The 22205-nt window shown below is 38.3% G+C and overlaps 1 protein-coding gene across 3 annotated transcripts in view; it reads right to left on the reverse strand.

Annotated features, from left to right (window-relative positions):
• Positions 1-22205, reverse strand: part of ADAM22 (ADAM metallopeptidase domain 22) — a 232614-nt gene that overhangs the window by 182412 nt on the left and 27997 nt on the right. For all 3 annotated transcript variants that reach the window (XM_024755073.1, XM_024755072.1, XM_024755071.1), the window contains exon 3: positions 15928-16004. In XM_024755073.1, coding sequence (XP_024610841.1) covers positions 15928-16004 — 77 coding nt within the window. The remainder of the gene's footprint in view (positions 1-15927; positions 16005-22205) is intronic.

A 22205-nucleotide genomic window follows, 5' to 3' on the forward strand; every position in this document is an offset into this window, starting at 1 on the left:
TTATCTATTAAAAGTGTTACAGCACCAGTCAGGATAAAGATAAGGACTTTTAAACATTAAAATATATATGTATGAGTCCTATACACACAAGATAATGTTTCAGGGAATTTTTTGTAAGTGAAAAATACCATTTTTTACAGCTTTTTAACTCTGATACCAAAAAAATAAAAAAGACTAATGCCAATCTCATTTATGATTGTGGATGCAAAAATTCTAAATAATGTAACGGCAAAATTATTTTAGTAGTTAGTAATGTGGTACCTAAAGAGACTGGATCTTATAATTTTAAGCTATAAAACTCCTTAAAAATCAGTTGCAGCATTCTAAAATGAAAACTAGAATTTGTGATTGGGCAACCTTCCCTTTTTGGAGGGGCAGGTCCCCCTAGAAAACCCTCAGAGTTGTCTGAACTGTGGGGAAAGCTTGAACCAGCAGAGAAAAGCAATTACACTCACCTCAAGGTGTTAATTGCAGAGTTAAGCCACTACACGTCTGTTGCTTGTCAGACTGCTCCACTCCCAAAAACTGTCTGTCCTTGTCTAAGCACTGGATCAGAGGAAATTAGGAGCCCGAGTTAAAGTAGGAAGGCTGTGCAATCCTGATCTTTTCTTCACTTCATGCAGGAGGAACAACTGTGACAAGGAAATGTATTCGATGCTCTGAGCTATAGGCACCCCACATGGGATGTTGTTTAAAGTTAAATAAGCCATCCTTTGGGAAAGGTATTGTCAAGCCATGGGAGTCAAGTCAGATCATAACTCTGAAAGCAGGGGTTCAGTTTCACCTTCTGAGAGTGGATGTCCCCATTGCTTTTCACCTTGAAAGAAAATGTAAGGTGCCTTGGACCGGGAAAAGTAAGGACTTTCCCTTTTCTCTGCCTGGCTCTGAGCAGAGGATATGTCTGTGTGCTCCCAGTGGTATCAATGACCTCTACAAGAAGGCCTGTGGATGGGTTTGGACTTGTGGGTTCTTAGCGGGACCGCTCCTGGCAGATATAAGCAGTCATCACTGGTGGAGGACAGCTGTGCCCAGCAGCGCAGCTGTCATGAGGGTCAATGCCGGGGATCTAATGGAGGCAAGAATAGAGTGGCAAGGTAAAAGACTAGAGAACAAATCTCACAAACAGTTGAGGGAAAAAAACACTTGGAGATGGAGGTAATTTACAGAAGGAAGGCCAGCTGGGACTTGTGCCATAGTAATTTAGATAAAAACAGGAGGTGTGATTCCATTTTATAGTCACAAGGAGAGAGGCCAGGAACAACGAGTTATCCAACATAACAATGTAGAGTTTATCCTCTACAGTCAAGAATAATTTCTAATAACAGGAAACATTACTGTACTAAATCACAATAAGTCAAATAAGAAATTCCGTATGTTCACCTGCATTGATTAAAAAGGCATTCAATAAAATCTAATACCCATTCCTTTAAAAAAAAGAGAAAATTTAAACAAGATATAGGATGCTGGTTTAACTAGCTAAAGACTAGTTAAACTAGATAAACTAGATAAAGACTAGCTCTCAAAAATCAAGAATCGACATCCTACTTAACAACAAATTCTAGAGATTTTCCTATTACCAAAAGAACCAAGACAAAAATGCTATTATCATCAAATAATAGAGTTCAGGAACTTCTAGAAAAAGCACTAAGGTGCGCAATAGTAATAAGAAGTATCATCTTGAAAAGAAAAATAAAGCTCTCATGATTTTCCGGTCATGTTATTGTCAAACTAGAAAACCCAAAAGAAACAATGAAAAATCATTAGCAATATTAAGAATGACACCAATAATTAATTATAAAATATGATGGAAAAAATATCCACAGTAGCAACAAAAAAAATACAATTCCCATGAATATGTTCTACATAAAATGTGCAGGACCTACAAAAACCAAAGTACTAAATTTTATCGATAGACAGAAAAATGTTGCTTAAATTAAAAAAACCCAACAACAACCACAATGATACTGATGGAAGGACTTAGTACCATAAAAGGTGTACTTTTCTCAAATTAAATTATAGGTTTAGTGACAGTCCAATTAAAATTCCAAAAAGAAAGTGACAAAATTACCCTAAATTTCCACCTAAGAAAAGGCAAAAATACCTAAGAAATTTTGCAAAATGAAACTAAAATAACAAGAGAGTTTTCCATGCTAGATACTGAAACACCTATATAGCTACAATAAATAGTATGGTGGTACTAGGTCCAATAACTAATGAATAGACCTTTACAAGAGATTGCTTTGAGAAGACATTAAAATACACAATAAGTAAATACAATGAATAAAGGATCATAAGTCAGTGCAGAAAAGAATGAATAATGCAACTTATGGTGTAGAAAATACCAGTTACCTCTGCTTAGACTGTTATCCAAAGTCTTTCCTGTGGCCTAAGAGGATCCTTCTAACTTTCTACATGATTTGGGCCCTTCTACCTTTCCAACCTCATATAACCTCTTGGCTTCAGTTCCAACCTCCTAAGCCATCTTCCAGTGTCTCAAATATACTGTTTGCTCCTGCCTCAGGGCCTTGACACCTGCTGTTCTCTCTGCCCCTTCAGTCAAAAGTCATCTCCTCAGAGATGGCCTGTCCCTGACAACCACTGCTCAAATAGCACCCTCACCTCCATATCAGGCACTTGCTATTAATGGCACTATCACTCTGAAATTATTTGTTTACATGTTCATTGTTTTTCTGACTAGAATGCAAACTCCCTAAGAATAGGGTACTTATTTCCTTGTTTGTCCTGAGACCTCAGGGTGTAGAAGAACTCTTAGAAATTACTAGAGGCTTAAGAAATGAATATATATGTATACATATGTATGTATGTATGTACACGTGTGTCTGCATTCATATGCATCATGTACATACATGTGTGTGTTGTGTGTAAACATATGTGCACACGTTTATATACACATGTGTGTGCATAAAATGAAGATAAGGATGATTATTGATAATAACTATTTAACACAGATTTGTGCTCTACACAAAAATTTTGTATTAAACGTACGTATAAACAAATACCATAATGAATTTAAACAGCAAGATAGTTAGATTCATTAATAACAGTGAAAGATCTCATGCTTTTCATTATCATCACATAACATCATCATTTTTAATTATAATCTTATCCTCGTCACTTATTTTTATCTACACTGTAAGCATTCTATTTACCACATTGAAAATAGGGCATGGTTAAGTAAATGAGACTCTTCCAAACTTAACCTTCGATTCCAACTGAATTCATTCCCTGCCTTTTACCTATTGCAATTCCTACTTTCCTTGCAAATTCAAGAGTCTCAGTGGAAAGCAAGCGAAAGATGACTAATTGGCAGATGATTCCCTCATTTGAATAGATTTTGGGTGTTCCTTGTCTGACCTGGCTCCTGCTTCTCCTCCCATCCATCCTCATCTCCCACCCCTGGCTCTACATCACCTCCCATCTGCACGGGCAACCCATCTCCCAACAGCTGTCACGTTTGAGTCCCTGGATGCCCTCCCTACACCCCTGTGCCCCCGTGAAGTAGGAAGAAAAAAGAGACTGATATAAGAATCACAGAGTGAGAGGAACTATTTTTGTTGTTATTGAAATAAGATAAAAGTGAAAAAATCTATTTTTTAAAAAGCCAAAATTTAAGCATTGGATCATCTCAAGATCTGATAGCTGGACAGCAGAATCCCTTCCACATACACACAACTATATTTAAAATAGATAATCAACACTGTTAATCAACCATACTTCAATATAAAATAAATATTTTTATAAATTATTGACAAAAAAAGATGGGTTCTCTCTTTATCGTTATGTGTTTCACGTTCTAAAACAACCAACTACAGTCCACGTGGAGTATTTGCTTCTTTGCATGGTGTGTTGTGTGGGGTGTGTGTATGTGTATATGTGGTTTATTTCTGTCAGGTCACCAGTTGTAAAAAAATCAAGGAGTTCTGAAAAGAAATTTTTTCAATATTCTTGCATTACTTTGGGCAGTTTAATTATCCACTTCGTGAAGAAGACAGGAGAGAGTTACAGGAACAGACCTGGCCTGAATTACTTCAATAATAGAGTTAAATATCTTTATTGACCCTTATCTTTTGTTTTCTTTTCTTTTTTTTTATAGAGCAGGTTCTTATTAGTTATCTATTTTATACATATTAGTGTATATATGTAAATCCCAACCTCCCAATTCTTCCCACCACCACAACCCCCAACTTTCCCCCCTTGGTGTCCATACATTTGATCTCTACATCTGTGTCTCTATTTCTGCCTTGCAAAGTGGCTCATCTGTCCCATTTTTCTAGATTCCACATATAGGCATTAATATATTTGTTTTTCTCTTTCTTACTTCACTCTGTATGACAGTCTCTAGGTCCATCCACATCTCTACAAATGACCCAATTTCATTCCTTCTTATGGCTGAGTAATATTCCATTGTATATATGTACCCCATCGTCTTTATACATTTGTCTGTTGATGGGCATTTAGACTGCTTCCATGACTGGCTATTGTAAATAGTGCTGCAATGAACATTAGGGTGCATGCATCTTTTGGAATTATGGTTTTCTCTGAGTATATGCCCAGCAGTGGGATTGCTGGATCGTATGGTAATTCTATTTTTAGTTTTTTAAGGAACCTCCATACTGTTCTCCATAGTGGCTGTATCAATTTACATTCCCACCAACAATCCACACCCTCTTCAGCATTTGTTGTTTATAGATTTTCTGATGCCCATTCTAACCAGTGTGAGGTGATACCTCACTGTAGTTTTGATTTGCATTTCTCTAACAATTAGTGATGCTGAGCAGCTTTTCATGTGCCTCTTGGCCATCTGTATGTCTTCTTTTTTTTTTTTTTTTTTAAAGAAGATGTTGGGGGTAGGAGTTTTAAGTAATTTATTTATTTTGGGCTGTGTTGGGTCTTCGTTTCTGTGTGAGGGCTTTCTCTAGTTGTGGCAAGCGGGGGCCACTCTTCATCGCGGTGCACGGGCCTCTCACTATGGCGGCCTCTCTTGTTGCGGAGCACAGGCTCCAGACGCGCAGGCTCAGTAGTTGTGGCTCACGGAGCTAGTTGCTCCGCGGCATGTGGGATCCTCCCAGACCAGGGCTCGAACCCGTGTCCCCTGCATTAGCAGGCAGATTCTCAACCACTGTGCCACCAGGGAAGCCCTGTATGTCTTCTTTGGAGAAATGTCTATTTAGGTCTTCTGCCCATTTTTGGATGGGGTTGTTTGTTTTTTTAATATTGAGATGCATGAGCTGTTTATATATTTTGGAGATTAATCCTTAGTCCATTGATTCATTTGCAAATATTGTCTCCCATTCTGAGAGTTCTCTTTCCGTCTCGTTTATAGTTTCTTTTGCTGTGCAAAAGCTTTTAAGTTTCATTAGGTCAGATTTGTTTATTTTTCTTTCTATTTCCATTACTCTAGGAGGTGGGTCAAAAAGATCTTGCTGTAATTTATGTCAAAGAGTGTTCTTCCTATGTTTTCCTCTAAGAGTTTTATAGTGTCTGGTCTTACACTTAGGTCTTTAATCCATTTAGAGCTTATTTTTGTGTATGCTGTTAGGGAGTGTTCTAATTTCATTCTTTTAAATGTAGCTGTCTAGTTTTCCCAGCACCACTTATTGAAGAGACTGTCTTCTCCATTGTATATCCTTGCCTCCTTTGTCATAGATTAGTTGATCATAGGTGCATGGGTTTATCTCTGGGCTTTCTATCCGTTTCCATTGATCTATATTCAGGTTTTTGTGCCAGTACCATATTGTCTTGATTACTGTAGCTTTGTAGTATAGTTTAAAGTTGGGGAGTCTGATTCCTCCAGCTCTGTTTTTTTCCCTCAAGATTGCTTTGGCTCTTTGGGGTCTTTTGTGTCTCCATACAAATTTTAAGATTTTTTTGTTCTAGTTCTGTAAAAAATCTCATTGGTAATTTGATAGGGATTGCATTGAATGTGTAGATTGCTTTGGGTAGTATAGTCATTTTCACAATATTGATTCTTCCAATCCAAGAACATGGTATATCTCTCCATCTGTTTGTGTCATCTTTGATTTCTTTCACCAGTTTCTTATAGTTTTCTGAGTACAGGTCTTTTACCTCCTTAGCTAGGTTTATTCCTAGGTATTTTATTTTTTTGTTGCCATGGTGAATGGGATTGTTTCCTTAATTTCTCTTTCATATATTTCATTGTTAGTGTACAGGAATGCAAGAGATATCTGTGCATTAATTTTGTATCCTGCAACTTTACCAAATTCATTGATTAGCTCTAGTAGTTTTCCGGTGACATCTTTAGGGTTATCTATGAATAGTATCATGTCATCTGCAAACAGTGACAGTTTTATTTCTTTTCCAATTTATATTATTTTATTTCTTTTTCTTCCCTGATTGCCATGGCTAGGACTTCCAAAACTTTGTTGAATAATAGTGGTGAGAGTGGACATCCTTGTCTTGTTCCTGATCTTGGAGGAAATGCTTTCAGTTTTTCACCATTGAGAATGATGTTTGCTGTGGGTCTGTCGTATATGGCCTTTATTATGTTGAGGTAGGTTCCCTCTATTCCCACTTTCTGGAGAGTTTTTATCATAAATGGTGTTGAATTTTGTCAAAAGCTTTTTCTGCATCTATTGAGATGATCATATAGTTTTTGTTCTTCAATTTGTTAATATGGTGTATCACATTGATTGACTTGCATATATTGAAGAATCCTTGCATCACTGGGATAAATCCCACTGGATCATGGTGTATGATCCTTTTAATGTGTTGCTGGAATCTGTTTGGTAGTATTTTGTTGACGGTTTTTGCATCTATATTCATCAGTGATATTGGCCTGTAATTTTCTTTTTTTTGTAGTATCTTTGTCTGGTTTTGGTATCAGGGTGATGATGGTGGTCTCGTAGAATGAGTTTAGGAGTATTCCTTCCTCTGCAATTTTTTGAAAGTTTGAGAAGGACAGGTGTTAGCTCTTCTCGCCTGTGAAACCACCTGGTCCTGGACTTCTGTTTGTTGGAAGATTTTTTTTTTTTTTTTAAGAAGATGTTGGGCGTAGGAGTTTATTAATTAATTTATTTATTTTTGCTGTGTTGGGTCTTCATTTCTGTGCTAGGGCTTTCTCTAGTTGTGGCGAGCGGCGGCCACTCTTCATCACGGTGCACAGGCCTCTCACTATTGCGGACTCTCTTGTTGTGGAGCACAGGCTACAGATGCGCAGGCTCAGTAGTTGTGGCTCACGGGCCTAGTTCCTCCGTGGCATGTGGGATCCTCCCAGACCAGGGCTCAAACCCGTGTCCCCTGCATTAGCAGGCAGATTCTCAACCACTGTGCCACCAGGGAAGCCCTGTTGGAAGATTTTTAATCACAGTTTCACTTTCATTACTTGTGATCAGTCTGTTCATATTTTCTACTTCTTCCTGGTTCAGTCTTGGAAGGTTATACTTTTCTAAGAATTTGCCATTTCTTCCAGGTTGTCTATTTTATTGGCATAGAGTTGCTTGTAGTAATCTCTTAGGATGCTTTGTACTTCTGCGGTGTCTGTTGTAACTTCTTTTTCATTTCTAATTTTATTGATTTAAGTCCTCTCCCTCTTTTTCTTGATGAGTCTGGCTAATGGTTTATCAATTTTGTTTATCATCTCAAAGAACCAGCTTTTAGTTTTATTGATCTTTGCTATTGTTTTCTTGGTTTCTATTTCATTTATTTCTGCTCTGATCTTTATGATTTCTTTCCTTCTACTAACTTTGGGTTTTGTTTGTTCTTGTTTCTCTATTTCCTTTAGGTGTAAGGTTAGATCGTTTTTTGAGATTTTTCTTGTTTCTTCAGGTAGGCTTGTATTGCTATAAACTTCCCTCTTAGAACTGCTTTTGCTGCATCCCATAGGTCTTGGATCATCATATCTTTGTTGTCATTTGTCTCTAGGTGTTTTTTGACTTCCTCTTTGATTTCTTCAGTGATCTCTTGGTTATTTAGTAACGTATTAATTAGACTCCATGTGTTTGTGGTTTTTTACGGTTTTTTCCCTGTAATTGATTCCTAATCTCATAGCGTTGTGGTCAGAAAATATGCTTGATATGATTTCAGTTTTCTTAAATTTACCAAGGCTTGATTTGTGACCCAAGATGTAATCTATTCCAGAGAATGTTCCATGTGCACTTGAGAAGAAAGTGTAATCTGCTGTCTTCGGATGGAATGTCCTATAAATATCAATTAAATCTACCTGGTCCACTGTGTCACTTAAAGCTTGTGTTTACTTATTAATTTTCTGTTTGGATGATCTGTCCATTGGTGTAAGTGAGGTGTTAAAGTCCCCCACTATTATTGTGTTAGTGTTGATTTCCTCTATTATGGCTCTTAGCATTTGTCTTATGTGTTGAGGTGCTCCCATGTTGGGTGCATATATATTTATAATTGTTATACCTTCTACTTGGATTGATCCCTTGATCATTATGTAGTGTCCTTCCTTGTCTCTTGTAACATTCTTTATTTTAAAGTCTATTTTACCTGATACGAGTATGGCTACTCCAGCTTTCTTTTGATTTCCTTTGCATGGAATATCTTTTTCCATCCCCTCACTTTCAGTCTGTATGTGTCCCTAGGTCTGAAGTGGGTCTTTTGTAGACAGCATATATATGGGTCTTGTTTTTGTATCCATTCAGAGAGCCCGTGTCTTTTTGTTGGAGCATTTAATCCATTCATGTTTAAGGTAATTATCTATATGTATGTTCCTATGACCATTTTCTTAATTGTTTTGGGTTTGTTTTTGTAGATCCTTTTCTTCTCTGTGTTTCCCACTTAGAGTAGTTCCCTTAGCATTTGTTGTAGAGCTAGTTTGGTGGTGCTGAATTCTTTTAGCTTTTGCTTGTCTGTAAAGCTTTTGATTTCTCCAACGAATCTGAATGAGACCCTTGCTGGGTAGAGTAATCTTGGCTGTAGGTTCTTCCCTTTCATCACCTTAAATACATCGTGCCACTATCTCTGGCTTGTAGAATTTCTGCTGTTAACCTTATGGGAGTTCCCTTGTATGTTATTTGTCGTTTTTCCCTTGTTGTTTTTAATAATTTTTCTTAGTTTTTATTTTTTGTCAATTTGATTACTATGTGTCTCGGTGTGTTTCTCCTTGGGTTTTTCCTGCCTGGGATTCTCTGCACTTCCTGGACTTGGATGGATATTTCCTTTCCCATTTTAGGGAAGTTTTCAACTATAATCTCTTCAAAGATTTTCTCTGGTCCTTTCTCTCTCTATTCTCCTCTGGGACCCCTATAATGCAAATGTTGTTTTGTTTAATGTTGTCCGAGAGGTCTCTTAAGACTGTCTTCATTTCCTTTTTTTTTTTAATTCTCTTCCATGGCAGTGAATTCCACCATTCTGTCTTCCAGGTCACTTATCCATTCTTCTGCCTCAGTTATTCTGCTATTGATTCCTTCTAGTGTATTTTTCATTTCACTTATTGTATTGTTCATCTCTGTTTGTTTGTTCTTTAATTCTTCTTGGTGTTTGTTCTTTAATTCTTCTAGGTCTTTGTTAAACATTTCTTGCATCTTCTCGATCTTTGCCTCCATTCTTTTTCCAAGGTCCTTGATTATCTTCACTATCATTATTCTGAATTCTTTTTCTGGAAGATTGCCTATCTCCACTTCATTTAGTTGTTTTTCTGGGGTTTTATCTTGTTCCTTCATCTGGTCCACAGTCTGTTGTCTTTTCGTTTTGTCTATCTTTCTGTGAATGTGGTTTTCGTTCCACAGGCTGCAGGATTGTAGTTCTTCTCGCTCCTGCTGTCTGCCCTCTTGAGCCTTTTCCTTCTGAGGAATCTTTCACAATAAAGTATAACACCAGTTCTTGACCTCTAGAAAGATCCAATGTGGCCGCAGGACTAGTTTGACCAGGCCAGGCCATATGATTGGTTTTATTAACATATCTGTCCCAAAGAGTGAAATTTCACACCTGTGTGACCGCTTTAAGGAGTTGAGAACTGCTTCCCACCCTTCATAGTCTTAATAACACAGGAACTGGCTGTGCTTTTCATTTTTAATCATCCCATAGTCTTTATCTGCCTCCTGCACAAGTTACAACCTAAAGGTTGAATTACTATATAATTTCGTTACAGATAACCTTGTTTACTGAAGATTCAGAAGGAATATTATATAATGATACTTTTCCTTCCTTCCAATCTAAAAATATGTATTATTGGATCCATCCTGCAACTGGAATCCAGCTACACAAGGACTTACTTAATTTGTCTCCAGTTTCAAACAAGACAAAAAACTGTACCTGTTCCATAGCCCTATAAATTACTTCATAAGGAAAAAAGCTTAGGTTAAAGAGTTCCCGAGATGGTGGAGTAGGAAGACCCCACGCTCACCTTCTCTCAGGGTCTCTCACACCAAAATGACAACTGTTTACAAGAAACTGGGCTTCCCTGGTGGTGCAGTGTTTAAGAATCCACCTGCCAATGCAGGGGACGTGTTCGTGCCCTCATCCGGGAAGATCCCACAAGCCGTGGAGCAACTAAGCCCATGTGCCACAACTACTGAGCCTGTGTTCTAGAGCCCACAAGCCACAACTACTGAGCCTGTATGCCACAACTACTGAAGCGTGCACGCCTAGAGCCCATGCTCCACAACAAAGAGAAACCACTGCAATGAGAAGCCTGCGCACTGCAATGAAGAGTAGCTCCCACTTGCCGCAACTAGAGAAAGCCCGCACCTAGCAACAAAGACCCAATGCAGCCAAAAAATGAAAATAAATTTATATACAAGAAACTACCAATGTGAAATACCAGAGCCTATCAGAAAAGACCTTCTATGGCTGAAGATAGAAAGAAGGAACCACAGCGAGACAGGAGGGGCAAAATTGTGAAAGAGTCCAGACCCATACCAATGGGTGGGCGAGCCACAAACGGGAGAATAGCTATAACTGCAGGGATTCTTCCCAAGGGGTGGGGGGTTGGAGCCCTACATTGTACTCCCCAGCCCAAGGGTCCAGTGCCAGGAAAATGAGCCTCCAGAATGTTTGGCTTTAAAGGCCAGCAGGGATTACTTTTGGGGGAGCCAGAGGGCTGTGGGAAATAGAGACTCCACTCTTAAAGGGTACACACAAAATCTCACATACTCTAGGACTCAGGGCAAAAGTAGTCATTTGAAAGGAAGCTGTGGCAGACCCACCTGCTGATACTGGAAAGTGTTCCAGAGAGGCAGGAGGAAACTGGAGACCGAGACATCGGCAGCAGCCATTTTGGGGAGCTCGTTCTACCATGGAGACACTGGTGCTGGCGGGCACCATTCTGGAACCCTCCCTCTAGCTTATTAGCTCCAAGAACCAGCCCCGTCCCCACTCACCAGCCTGCAGACACCAGTACTGAGACATCTCAAGCCAAGCGACTAGCTGGGAGGGGACACAGACCCACCACCAGCAGGCCAGCTGCCTGAACACCTGCTGAGCCCATAGCCAATCCTGGATACAGCCCTATCCATCAGAGATTCCAGGACATGGCCCCACACACCAGGGTGCAAACACTAGATCTGGGACCCCCCAGGGTCCTTCAGCTAGAGACATGGGGAGCCTGCTCCACCTGCAGTGCACAGGCACCAATCCCAGAACCCCCTGGGCTATAGCCCTGCCCATCAGCCAGCCAGTTCTAGCCTTGGTACCAGCCTCACCCACCAGCAGGTGGACATCTGTCCCCAAACAACTGTAGCCCTGCAGCCTGCCATGGCAGGGCCCAGTCCTCTCACCAGCAGGCCAGCCCCAACCCTGAGACACCTCGGGGCCCTCAGCCAGTTGCCCCAGGATCTGACCCCATTCTTCAGCAGGGAGACACAACTTCGGGATACCCTGGACCCTGCAGCCAGCTGTGTCAGGAACTGGCCCCACCCAACAGTGATCCAACACCAGCTCTGGGAGCCCTGGACCCTGCAGCCAGAGACCCCAGGACTAGACCCTGCCCAGCAACAGGTCAACTCCAGATTTGGGACACCTTGGGCACCTAAGCCAGTGGCCCTGGGATCTAGCCCCACCCACTAGCTTTGGGACCCCTAGGGCCCTTCAGTCAGAGTCCCCAGGATCCAGCTCCACCCACCAGTGAGCCAGCACTAGCCCTGGGACTCGCTGGGGCTCCACAGCCAGCCTTGTCGTTATGCAGCCCTACCAACCAGTGGCCAGCAGCCTCCACACAAGGCAGGGCCTGACAACCAGCTGAACAGGGGGCCAGCCATGCCGACCAGCATGTCCACAGTAGTCCACCCACCACAACAGAAGGACCCACACAGCCCACATAGGGGGAACCCCTAGAGTACATAGCTCTGGTGAGCAGACCTGCTGGAACGTATAAGATATCTCCTACAAAAGGCCACTTCTCTAACACTGGGAAACATAACCAACCTACCAGATACAAAGGATGAAATTTTGCATTTTCCACAACATGGATGGACCTAGAGGGTATTATGCTTAGTGAAATAAGTCAGACAAAGACAAATGCTTTATGTTGTCATTTATATGTGGAACCAGAAAATAAAATAAATGAATCAATATGTCAAAACAGAAACAGACTCACAGATATACAGAACAGACTAGTGCTTTCCAGTGGGGCTAGGGAAGAAGCGGGGAGGGGCAACACAGGGGTAGAGGATTAAGAGGTAAAGATGACTATGTATAAAATTAATAATCTACAAGGATATACTGTACAGCACAAGGAGTGTAGTCATTATTTTATAATAACATTAAATGGAGTATAGTTTTGAATCACTATGTTGTACACCTGAAACGACTATAATATTGTAAATCAGCTATACCTCAATAAAAAAATCGTTTTAAGAAGAAAAAGTAAAAAAAAAACAATCAACAAGCTACATTAAATAAATGTTAGTAAGCATATGAGTGAGGAAAAAAAAGAAAGGAAGGAAGGAACAGAGGGAGGGAGGGAAGGAGCGAGGGAGGGAGGGAGGAAAGAAGGAAGGAAAACTTAAAGAGCATCATCGATTTTTCATCTTTCTGCTCCTTAACCAATATAACCACTAGACAATATATAAAGTGAAACCATGAAATAAAAACATTCTCCATAAAAATAAGAAAAAAAACCTTTGTATCAAATCATCCTAGACCATAAAGCATAAAGAAAACAGATACCTGACATCTATGTTTAATATAGATCCCAGGCCAAAAAACTTTGCATATTTCTCAGCCCAGGAAATCTCTATTTATGCTATTATTTTATCCTTTGTACTGCAATAAGAAGAATGGAGCTTCTTTGTACTGCAATAAGAAGAAGGGAGGTTCTTGCCAGTATCTAGAAAGAAATTTTGCTTCACCCTTAGTATTCTAAGCTTCATGCTCTGATAAGTATGGCCATATGTGTCTCCCCTTCAGGAACAGAAAACTATAGTGCTTGGATTCCTCCAGAGGAAGTGACATGGCTTGGGCAGAATGAATAAATATCCTTTCTTCTTTGGGGTACTGAAAGTCAAGGCATTACAAATGTCAGAAACCAGAAAACAAGGCAGCGGGTATCTAGCAGAACCATGATTTGAAGGAATGGAAAGGAGTCATTGAAATAGAGACCTAGGAACCTGACTTTCCAAATCATACCTAGATGTGTACGCTCAGCTTTTTTAGAAGCCAGCCCCAAACATTTGCCCTCTTTCTTTTTTGCTGCTTCACTCTTCCCCAGTTGACAGCCTCCACCTTCATCCATCATCTCCTCTGTCTCCTGGCCTATTCCAGCCTTTAGTTTCTAAGTCAATATGACTTCCCAACCTAGAATTTAGTGCCTATTCTGGGCTAAGGATACAACAATAAATGAAAAAACATCTCAGCCCTCAATGAGCTTAAATTCTAGATGGAGGAAAAAGATAAAAAAATAATAAATTAAAAAAAATTTTTAATAAATTAAAAATTAAAATACAGAGAATTAGTTGACCATATGACAATGATGGTCAACAAATTTTTGACCTGCAAAAATGGCAATTTCATGAGTCAACCTTTATATTAAATTGTGATAATATTTTAAAAATTAAGCAAGGGAGAATAGGTAGTAGGGTGTATGGGAAAGTGAGCACAGAGAGGGTTACAACTTAAAACAGGGCAATCAGTGTCTAAGTGGTAGAATTATATGAGATTGTTTTTCTACTCTTTCATTATTTTTCAAAGGAGCATGCATTCCTTCATAATGAGTTTTTTAAAACTTTATGACATTAAAATTGCTGAAAAACTGAAATGAGTCATACAAACATAAATTTTAGGGTATTTACATCAAGCAGGAATATAAAATACAGATCATATTAACACAATCTTATTCACGCCCTATGAAATTAGGGTAAAATACAGTGTGGTATAAAACATCTAATATTTATGTTCTAAGCCATAAATTTTAAAAGTAAGAAACTATTTTAATGAGTATTGTAGAAATACAACTTATGTTACATTTTTTAAATGTGCATGATCAAAGAACAAAACACTCCCATTGTTACATCACCCAAATAACAGACTGCCATCTAACACATGCTTTTCAGTATTTAAATTGTTTGTGAAACAAAAATGTGGGGAGAGGGAAGCACTACTTACAAAATGTACCTACCTACAAGGCAGCTTAATTAAAAAATAAACTAATATATAACTTAAACACTAAAACAATTAACTATGGTATGATGACAACTTTGTAAATAAATTCCAGAAAAATTAGGATACTAGTAAAATTAATTATTAAATTAATCTATTAAACATAGACTAAAATCTAAAAGGAAGAAGTGAATTCTCCTGAATACTGATTGACCTCGCTCAATAATCTCAATAGTGCACATGTGCCCTTTCCTCAAAGGAAATCTCTAAACCAGCACTGTGCAACAGGACTTTCTGCAATGTTGGAAATGTTCTGCCTTGTCCTATAAGGTAACCACTACCTACACATGGCTACTGAGCATTTGAAATGCGGTTCATGCAACTAAGAAACAGAATTTTTTATTTTATTTTAATTATTTAATTTTAATTTAAACAGCCGCAAGAGGCTAGTGGCTACCTACCCAGATAGTACAGCTCTAAGAACTGCCTCTTGCATCCTTTTTTTTATTAACTCAGAGTCTTCCACCTGGCTGATTCCCCACGGTAGACAAACTAGCCTCTAGTTCTCACTCTCGGTCTACCATACTGTCCTCCTGGCCTCAAACTTTCTTCCTAAGTTGTTGCATAGCTGATTTCAGCAAAGCTGTGGTCCAGTGCTGCTCAGCTCAGAAACACTGGCTGACAGAGCCCTGGTCTCTTCCTGCTTGCCCAGGATAAGAAGTGGGATACTAATGCTTTTTTTAAAAAGTAATAGACAACTAAATGTCCTGTAAGACTTCTTAGATACTAACCCAGAGGGAAGAGATTAAATCCAGTGATTTATCAAAAGCCACTCCCAAACTTAAAACTCTACTATCCCAAACCTAAAATTCTAGGTAATGACAATTTCCAAAATTATATAGTATTTACAGAATAATTCCAGTACCTTAAACCTTACAAAACTCAACTCCCAAATCAAAGCATCTAATGGCATCATTTGGAATCACACTATCATGCAACCAGTCCCCCGACTCACTGAGCAAAAAGGGTAACTTACCTTTTCTGCTGTTCTTAAGAAAGATGTTTTAATACTCAAAGTATTATTTTCATAATTTATTGTCATTCATAGGAACTTAGGTCATCTATATCTTTATGCAAAATATTGGAGTAAATCTTTCCCTCAATTTTACATTCTTAAAGCTGTTACAGTTGTTCAAGTTCAAGCGGATACCCATTTTCTGTTATTTACCAGACTTTATAACTTACAGTCAATAGATACAATAGTTTTAAATATAGTATTTAACTGATATTAGAAAACAAAGTAAAATATACTAAGAAAAAAAATTTTACAGCAGGATAAGAAACTGGATTCAATGTGTATCTGAAAACAGTGAGTGCAGCTCAAGAAAAACTTACTGATTTAACAGGACATCAAGAATAAACGATGTTCCAAAGGCACCCAGCAGGAAGCTTGCCTGGTCAACGTGAGTCAACTGCAATATCAGAAAGATAAAAGGTATTTATTATTCAGCCATAGAGATCAAATGATAAGCACTTCTCATGATCATTTGAAAGTTTTATAATAAATTAGAAAAACAGTTCAACATAGAAATTAAATAAAAACAGAGTAAAATTTGCACCTTCTTAGAAGCTATTCACTAATCTAAAGTAAAGTACCACTTAATCAAGAAGGGCAAGTACCCTCCCTTTCTGCTTTATCTCAAGTGGTTAAACATTTCATTTCCAAGAAGACTGAACTACATTTCATTCTGTTTTAGATGACTGACTCCTTTAAAATTAAGCTTTGTAGATTAAAAAAGAAATAGGGAAAATATGTTCAATACAAGAGTAAATTAAGATGATGAATGTGATCTATTTACAAGGAGGACATCTAAACTTCTAAAAAACCCTTTTCATCCTATCTCAAATACATACTTTCAAAGTAATAGTTCAGTTCTAATTTACCAAATGTAATTTCATAGAGGTTTCCACAATTTCCTAAGAGAAAAACTGAGCCTCTGCCCATCTACTGCAAACATCACCCATCTAAAGTTTATTGGGAAAAAAATCACTGTTTCCTATGCCAATCTAGGGACTCCCAGAGAAAATCACAAGGGACTCTAAAAAACATACAGTGTTACCAATAACATTAATATTAGCGTATTGAATAACCACATGTAATAACTGAAAAGAAAGGAGGAAGGAAGCAGAACTATTTATTTTGACTTCCCATATTAACAGTAGCTATACCTGAGCAGTAGAACTATAAATTTTTTGGTTCATATTTGTCTATAGTATCCAAAATTTCTACAATAAACATGTATAATTCCTGCAGTGAGAAAAGCAAACATACACTATTTTAGAGATATAAACCATCTGAGCAACTGTATTTATGTAGCAAGTGAGGCAGATGGTCGTGCTGCTCCCCGAGAACCAACGCATCTTAGGAAGGGACATTCTAGGATTCTGTGGGGCACAAAGGGCACCTCAATCATACCTAGGATTTTCACACTCATTAACCTATGGTATCAGGAGAAAGGAGAGTGCTTAATAATCATAAAGCTTTCTGGAAACAAAGGATAACCTTTCCATTTAAAAATCTTTGAAATAAGTGGGAGTGGGAGAATGCCACACCTCAGTTGCTAACACATTCCAATCCTCGTGAAACCGCAAGAATGAAGAACTATCTGGATACTTCTTAGCCTCATTAAACATCCAACCCTAACTCTTCACTCTTCCCAATTAACACCCAGGTTATCACCAGATTCTGGCTTCTTTTTTCTTTTTATGATGGTTCTTGGATCCACACTTTACTCTTTATTTCATATCTGCCACAGTTCATATCCTCCCTGATTTTCCTAAAACTGACTCCTTACCAAAACCCCAAATGTAAGTCCTATATTTTCTACTACATCAAATACAAACTTTCTCTCTCTGCATATCAAGATCCTCCACAATCACCTCCCCCCACCCCAGACATAACAGCACACAAGTTCCCAAGGACCCACCCATATCCCATTCACACTCAGTTCTCTCTTCTACTCTTTAATTCCACAAACTATGTGCATTCCAACTCTTTCTATAGCTTTCATTCATCACTTGTGCTTTTCCAAACCAGACCCTGGGGTAGTGATCTTCACCATGGCCATTTCCCAGAAATGGCCCTATTCATCCTTCAAGACTTAGATCAAGTTCCTTTTTGTATTAGTCTACCCGGGCTACCATAAGAAAGTACCACAGACCGGATGACGTAAACAACAGAAATTTGCTTTCTCACAGTTCGGTAGGCTGGAAGTCCAAGCTCAAGGTGTTGGCAGATTTGGTTTCTCCTGAGGCCTCTCTCCTTGGCTTGCAGATGGCCACATGGTTTCCTCTCTATGCATGTGTACCCCAGGTCTCTCTCTCTCTCTCTCTCTCTCTCTCTCTCTCTCTCTCTCCCCTAAGGATATCAGTCATATTGGATTAGCATCCACCCTTACAACTTCATTTAATCTAATTACCTCTTTAAAGACCCTGTCACCAAATACAGTCCCATTAGCATTAGGGCTTCAATATATAAATTCTGGAGGGGACACAATTCAATCCAAACTTTCCTCTCCCAGGAAGTCTTCCCAAACCCTTTTAGCTTCCTTCTCTCCTCTTCCTCAATACGGTTTATTTTGATATGAGGGCCTCAGTACTGACCAGCATCAGGTATTCAATAAGTATTTCCTGACTGACTGACTCATTTGAGGGTTTGTTTGATCAATCACCTGGATGCACACATGAACAACAATTACACAGCTATAAATTACCTGCTTACAGAAATGCCATCCTTCCATCAAGTTGTTCTTAATGCCACCTCAATGGATAATTTCTTTTCTCTAAAAGCTCTTTGAGTTTCCTGAAGTGCTAACAACCATGTTTGGGAACAGCCTGAGGAAAGCTCTGTCTCAATTAAAAAGAACCTCTCTCTCCTCCATTCTTTCTCAGCATTTATTGTGAACATGCCAGAGGACACATGTTATTCATCACGGCATCATGATTACAGCCTAGATCAAAAAACATTACTATTCTTTTTTAGCAAGATATTTACTGTTTGCATTAATTCTGTCTAATTCTTATATTTTCTTTTTCCTGCAGCTTCAGTTTACATCTGGTATTTTACTTTATTGATCTCATCCATTTCCCAAGGAGAAACCCATTATGTAAATTCAACAGAAAATCTATTGACAGCATGTTTAACTGCCGTTAGTGAAAAATGTTTGCATTATTGATAGTAATAGGAACGGGATTATATTAATATTGTTTTAATGTAAGGAAGGCTTCCTTAGACTGTATACAGATTGACTCATTCAACAAACATCTTCTGAGAGTCTACCAAGTGCTGGGAACTCTTCTGATCTGGGGGGCAAGATGAAGAAGACTGATCATGTTTCCGCTCTAGTGGGGCTTATCTTCTAGGGGAAGGAGATAGAAAGTGACAAATAAAATGACAGAAAATGAACAATTAGATAAAAAATAAACTTAGAATATAAATACATTATTCTCAGATTTAATAAAACAGGGTAAACAGGTAACCAGGGTAGACAGGGTTCTAGGTGGTATGGAGGCCTCTCTGAGGAGATGACATCTGGATGATTAGAAGGGATCTATGGCAGACAGACTGACGGCCCCAAAGATGACCACACTCTAATCTCTGGAACTTGTGAACATGTTACCTCACACAGCAAAAGGGACTTTGCAGATGTGATAAAGTTAGGGACCCTGAGATGGGGAGAGTATACTGGATTATCCAGGTGGACCCAATGTAGTCACCAGAGTCTTATAAGGATCAGAGTCACAGAAGGAGATGTGATGATGGAAGTAGAGATTAAAATGAGGTTAGGAAAAGGCCACATGCCAAGGAATGTTGGCAGCCCCCAGAAACTGGAAGAAACAAGGAACAATTTTCCCCTAAAGCCCCCAAAAGGAGCACAGCCCTGAGAACACCTTCATTCTAGCCTTTTAAGACCTAATTCAGGCTTCTGACCTCTAGAACTGTAAGAAAATTCATTTTAGTTGTTTTATGACATTAAGTTTGTGGTATAACGTGTTACAGCAGCAATGGGAAACTAATACAGCATCACTGGCAATGTCCCTGAACATTTAGAAAAGCAACTCCAATAACGAGTTGATTGCATCAGTGTTCAATGTCATTTTCCTCCGTGGCTGGGTTAAAACCAAGGCACCTGCACCAGTAGAACTGACACTCATGAAGGCAAAAGGATCAACTCCAAACATAGGACTTCCCAGCCAAAACAAATTTGCAGTAGTAATCACGAAAATACATGTTAGCTTGGTTTCCTTGCATTCTGGATGGTCATCTACCATTCAGGCACCTGCCATCCCCAAATGTCTGACTTAACAAGTCGGCTGAAGAGCAGAAACATATTTACTTCTTTAGGTTATCTTGGAGAAATTATAAATTAAGTAGAATTACACTGAACTCATGCAATTAACAATCCAGCTTATTATTCAACACCTTAATCTTAGACCTTACCTTCTTAGCTCAAAAGAAAAGAAAATGTTTAAGAAGAGAGAACTAGTCTAATCAGGATTTTCCTCTTTATTTTGGTGGGGGAGTGCCTAACATATACTGACCCGCCAAATTCTAATATCTATTAACTAATATTAGTTATTATTTATTAGATATCTAATATTTATTAAGAAGATTATTAAGAAGATTAAAAGGTAGTAATGGCTCTTAGAGACATTTGAAAATTATTTTGCACAAATGCATTTTTTCAAATTACTATATAAGAATGACTTGTGATTTTAAAATCTATTAACCAAATGCTTTGTTACCCTAGAATAACCTAGAGGTCATATAATACACATCCTTATTTTACAAATAAGGAAACTGAGGCATGTGGGTAAATGTCATTTCCAAATCACCCTGTTTGGTAGTAGGGCAGCATTTCACCTCCTGGCAGGCCTCTTCCATAATGCTTCATCTTTGCTATCATTCTGCAGTTTGGAGGTGCTTGCAGGTTTTACTGGGTTCTAAAGAGCACTTCTAGAGCAGTTAGAAGAAAATCAAACCATGAAAAACAATCTTTGGAACTCTGACTTCATCAGAAAAGTCAATAACATTATCACACCTGACACAAAGCACAACCTTAGAAATTAAGCATTATACTTTACAATACACATGGAAATCCATTTTTTAAGGAAAAAAATTAAACAGGTATGGTAAAGTGTGTGTGTTTTAAGCAGTGAGGCTGATTTTGATCATAGCTGTGAAAAAAGATTGAGGGAGAAAAAGGCAAAAATATAAAATAACTATCGAGATGGCAAGAAAACTTAATAAATCAATATAATTACATAAGGATAATTTAAATTTCAAAAATGAATCATAGAATTTTAGGACCAGAAGAACCTGATACAATCCCCAGATTGAGGCCTCTTTATTATCCATGGGCAATAGTTGAAATTTAAATGTGAAGTTAATATAACCCTCAAGCTCCTTATGCATTTTACTTCTTGACAACTTGTCTTTTTCTCCTCACATCTCCTAGAGCCATGAACTAGAGCAACCCTACATATTACAAAGAGCAGATATAAATGAATTTTTCAAGCTTGTCTTACTTACAACCTTTTTTTTTTTTTAAAAGATTTTGTTGTTGTTGATGTGGACCATTTTTAAAGTCTTCATTGAATTTGTTACAATGTTGCTTCTGTTTTACGTTTTTGGCTTTTTTTTTTTGGCTGCCAGGCATGTGGGATCTTAGCTCCCCGACCAAGTATCGAACCCGCACCCTGCATTGGAAGGCGAAGTCTTAACCACTGGACGGCCAGGGAAGTCCTTACAACCTTTTTTTAAAGCAAAGATGACACTAAAACTGTCATGGTAGAATCAGAACTTTGACACAAGGAGAAAGACAGGTAGTTTGGGTTTTTAATTAAGCCCAACCTGAATAATGAATCAATGAATATCAGTGGCGTGGGAGTATTGCCAAACAGTATTATACAATAGGATAATTCTGAAAATAATTTACATAATTAAAACGAAGTCTTCAATGTATGTAACAGAATATTTAGCTATTCTGCATCCTAAATTCTTCTTTGCCATTTGATTGCTTCTACTTAGTTTTTAAAAACTACAAGTGTAATTCCTGGTATCGAATACTTTGAGCTCAGTAAAAAACAAAATACCAATAATTACTTTTAACTATTTTCCCTGGTCTTCTACATCAGACAAGGCAACTGAAAAATCACCATAACCTGACTGTAATTACTCCATTGCCTTATGTGGACTTCTGACAAAACAGTTCAAACAGACTGATACTACAACCTATTAAGATTCCTCATTCTAGAATTTCCTGTAGCCACATCAACAATATTGTTTTCCCCTGTCTGTTACTTATGATATGGAACTTACTGAAGCAGAATTGTATAACAATGGCCTTTTTTAACAGAGGATTCTACCAAATAGATCTACCTAATACATAAATTAGCACAATACATATGTAAGAGCATTAGTGTTTTCTATTCATAATTGTATATATATGACTCTATGTTAAATGTCTCCCTCTTTTCATGTGGTCAACTCAATCATGTCCATAGTTGTCATAATCTGTAGCATATATTGAATTTAATTTACATATTACCTTTAACAAAAAGGCTCTTAAAATCCAACCTTCTATATTTAGTATTGCAAGAACCAAACAGTG

The sequence above is a fragment of the Neophocaena asiaeorientalis genome, unplaced genomic scaffold (assembly GCF_003031525.2).
Source record: "Neophocaena asiaeorientalis asiaeorientalis breed wild unplaced genomic scaffold, Neophocaena_asiaeorientalis_V1.1 scaffold36, whole genome shotgun sequence".
Taxonomy (NCBI): domain Eukaryota; kingdom Metazoa; phylum Chordata; class Mammalia; order Artiodactyla; family Phocoenidae; genus Neophocaena; species Neophocaena asiaeorientalis.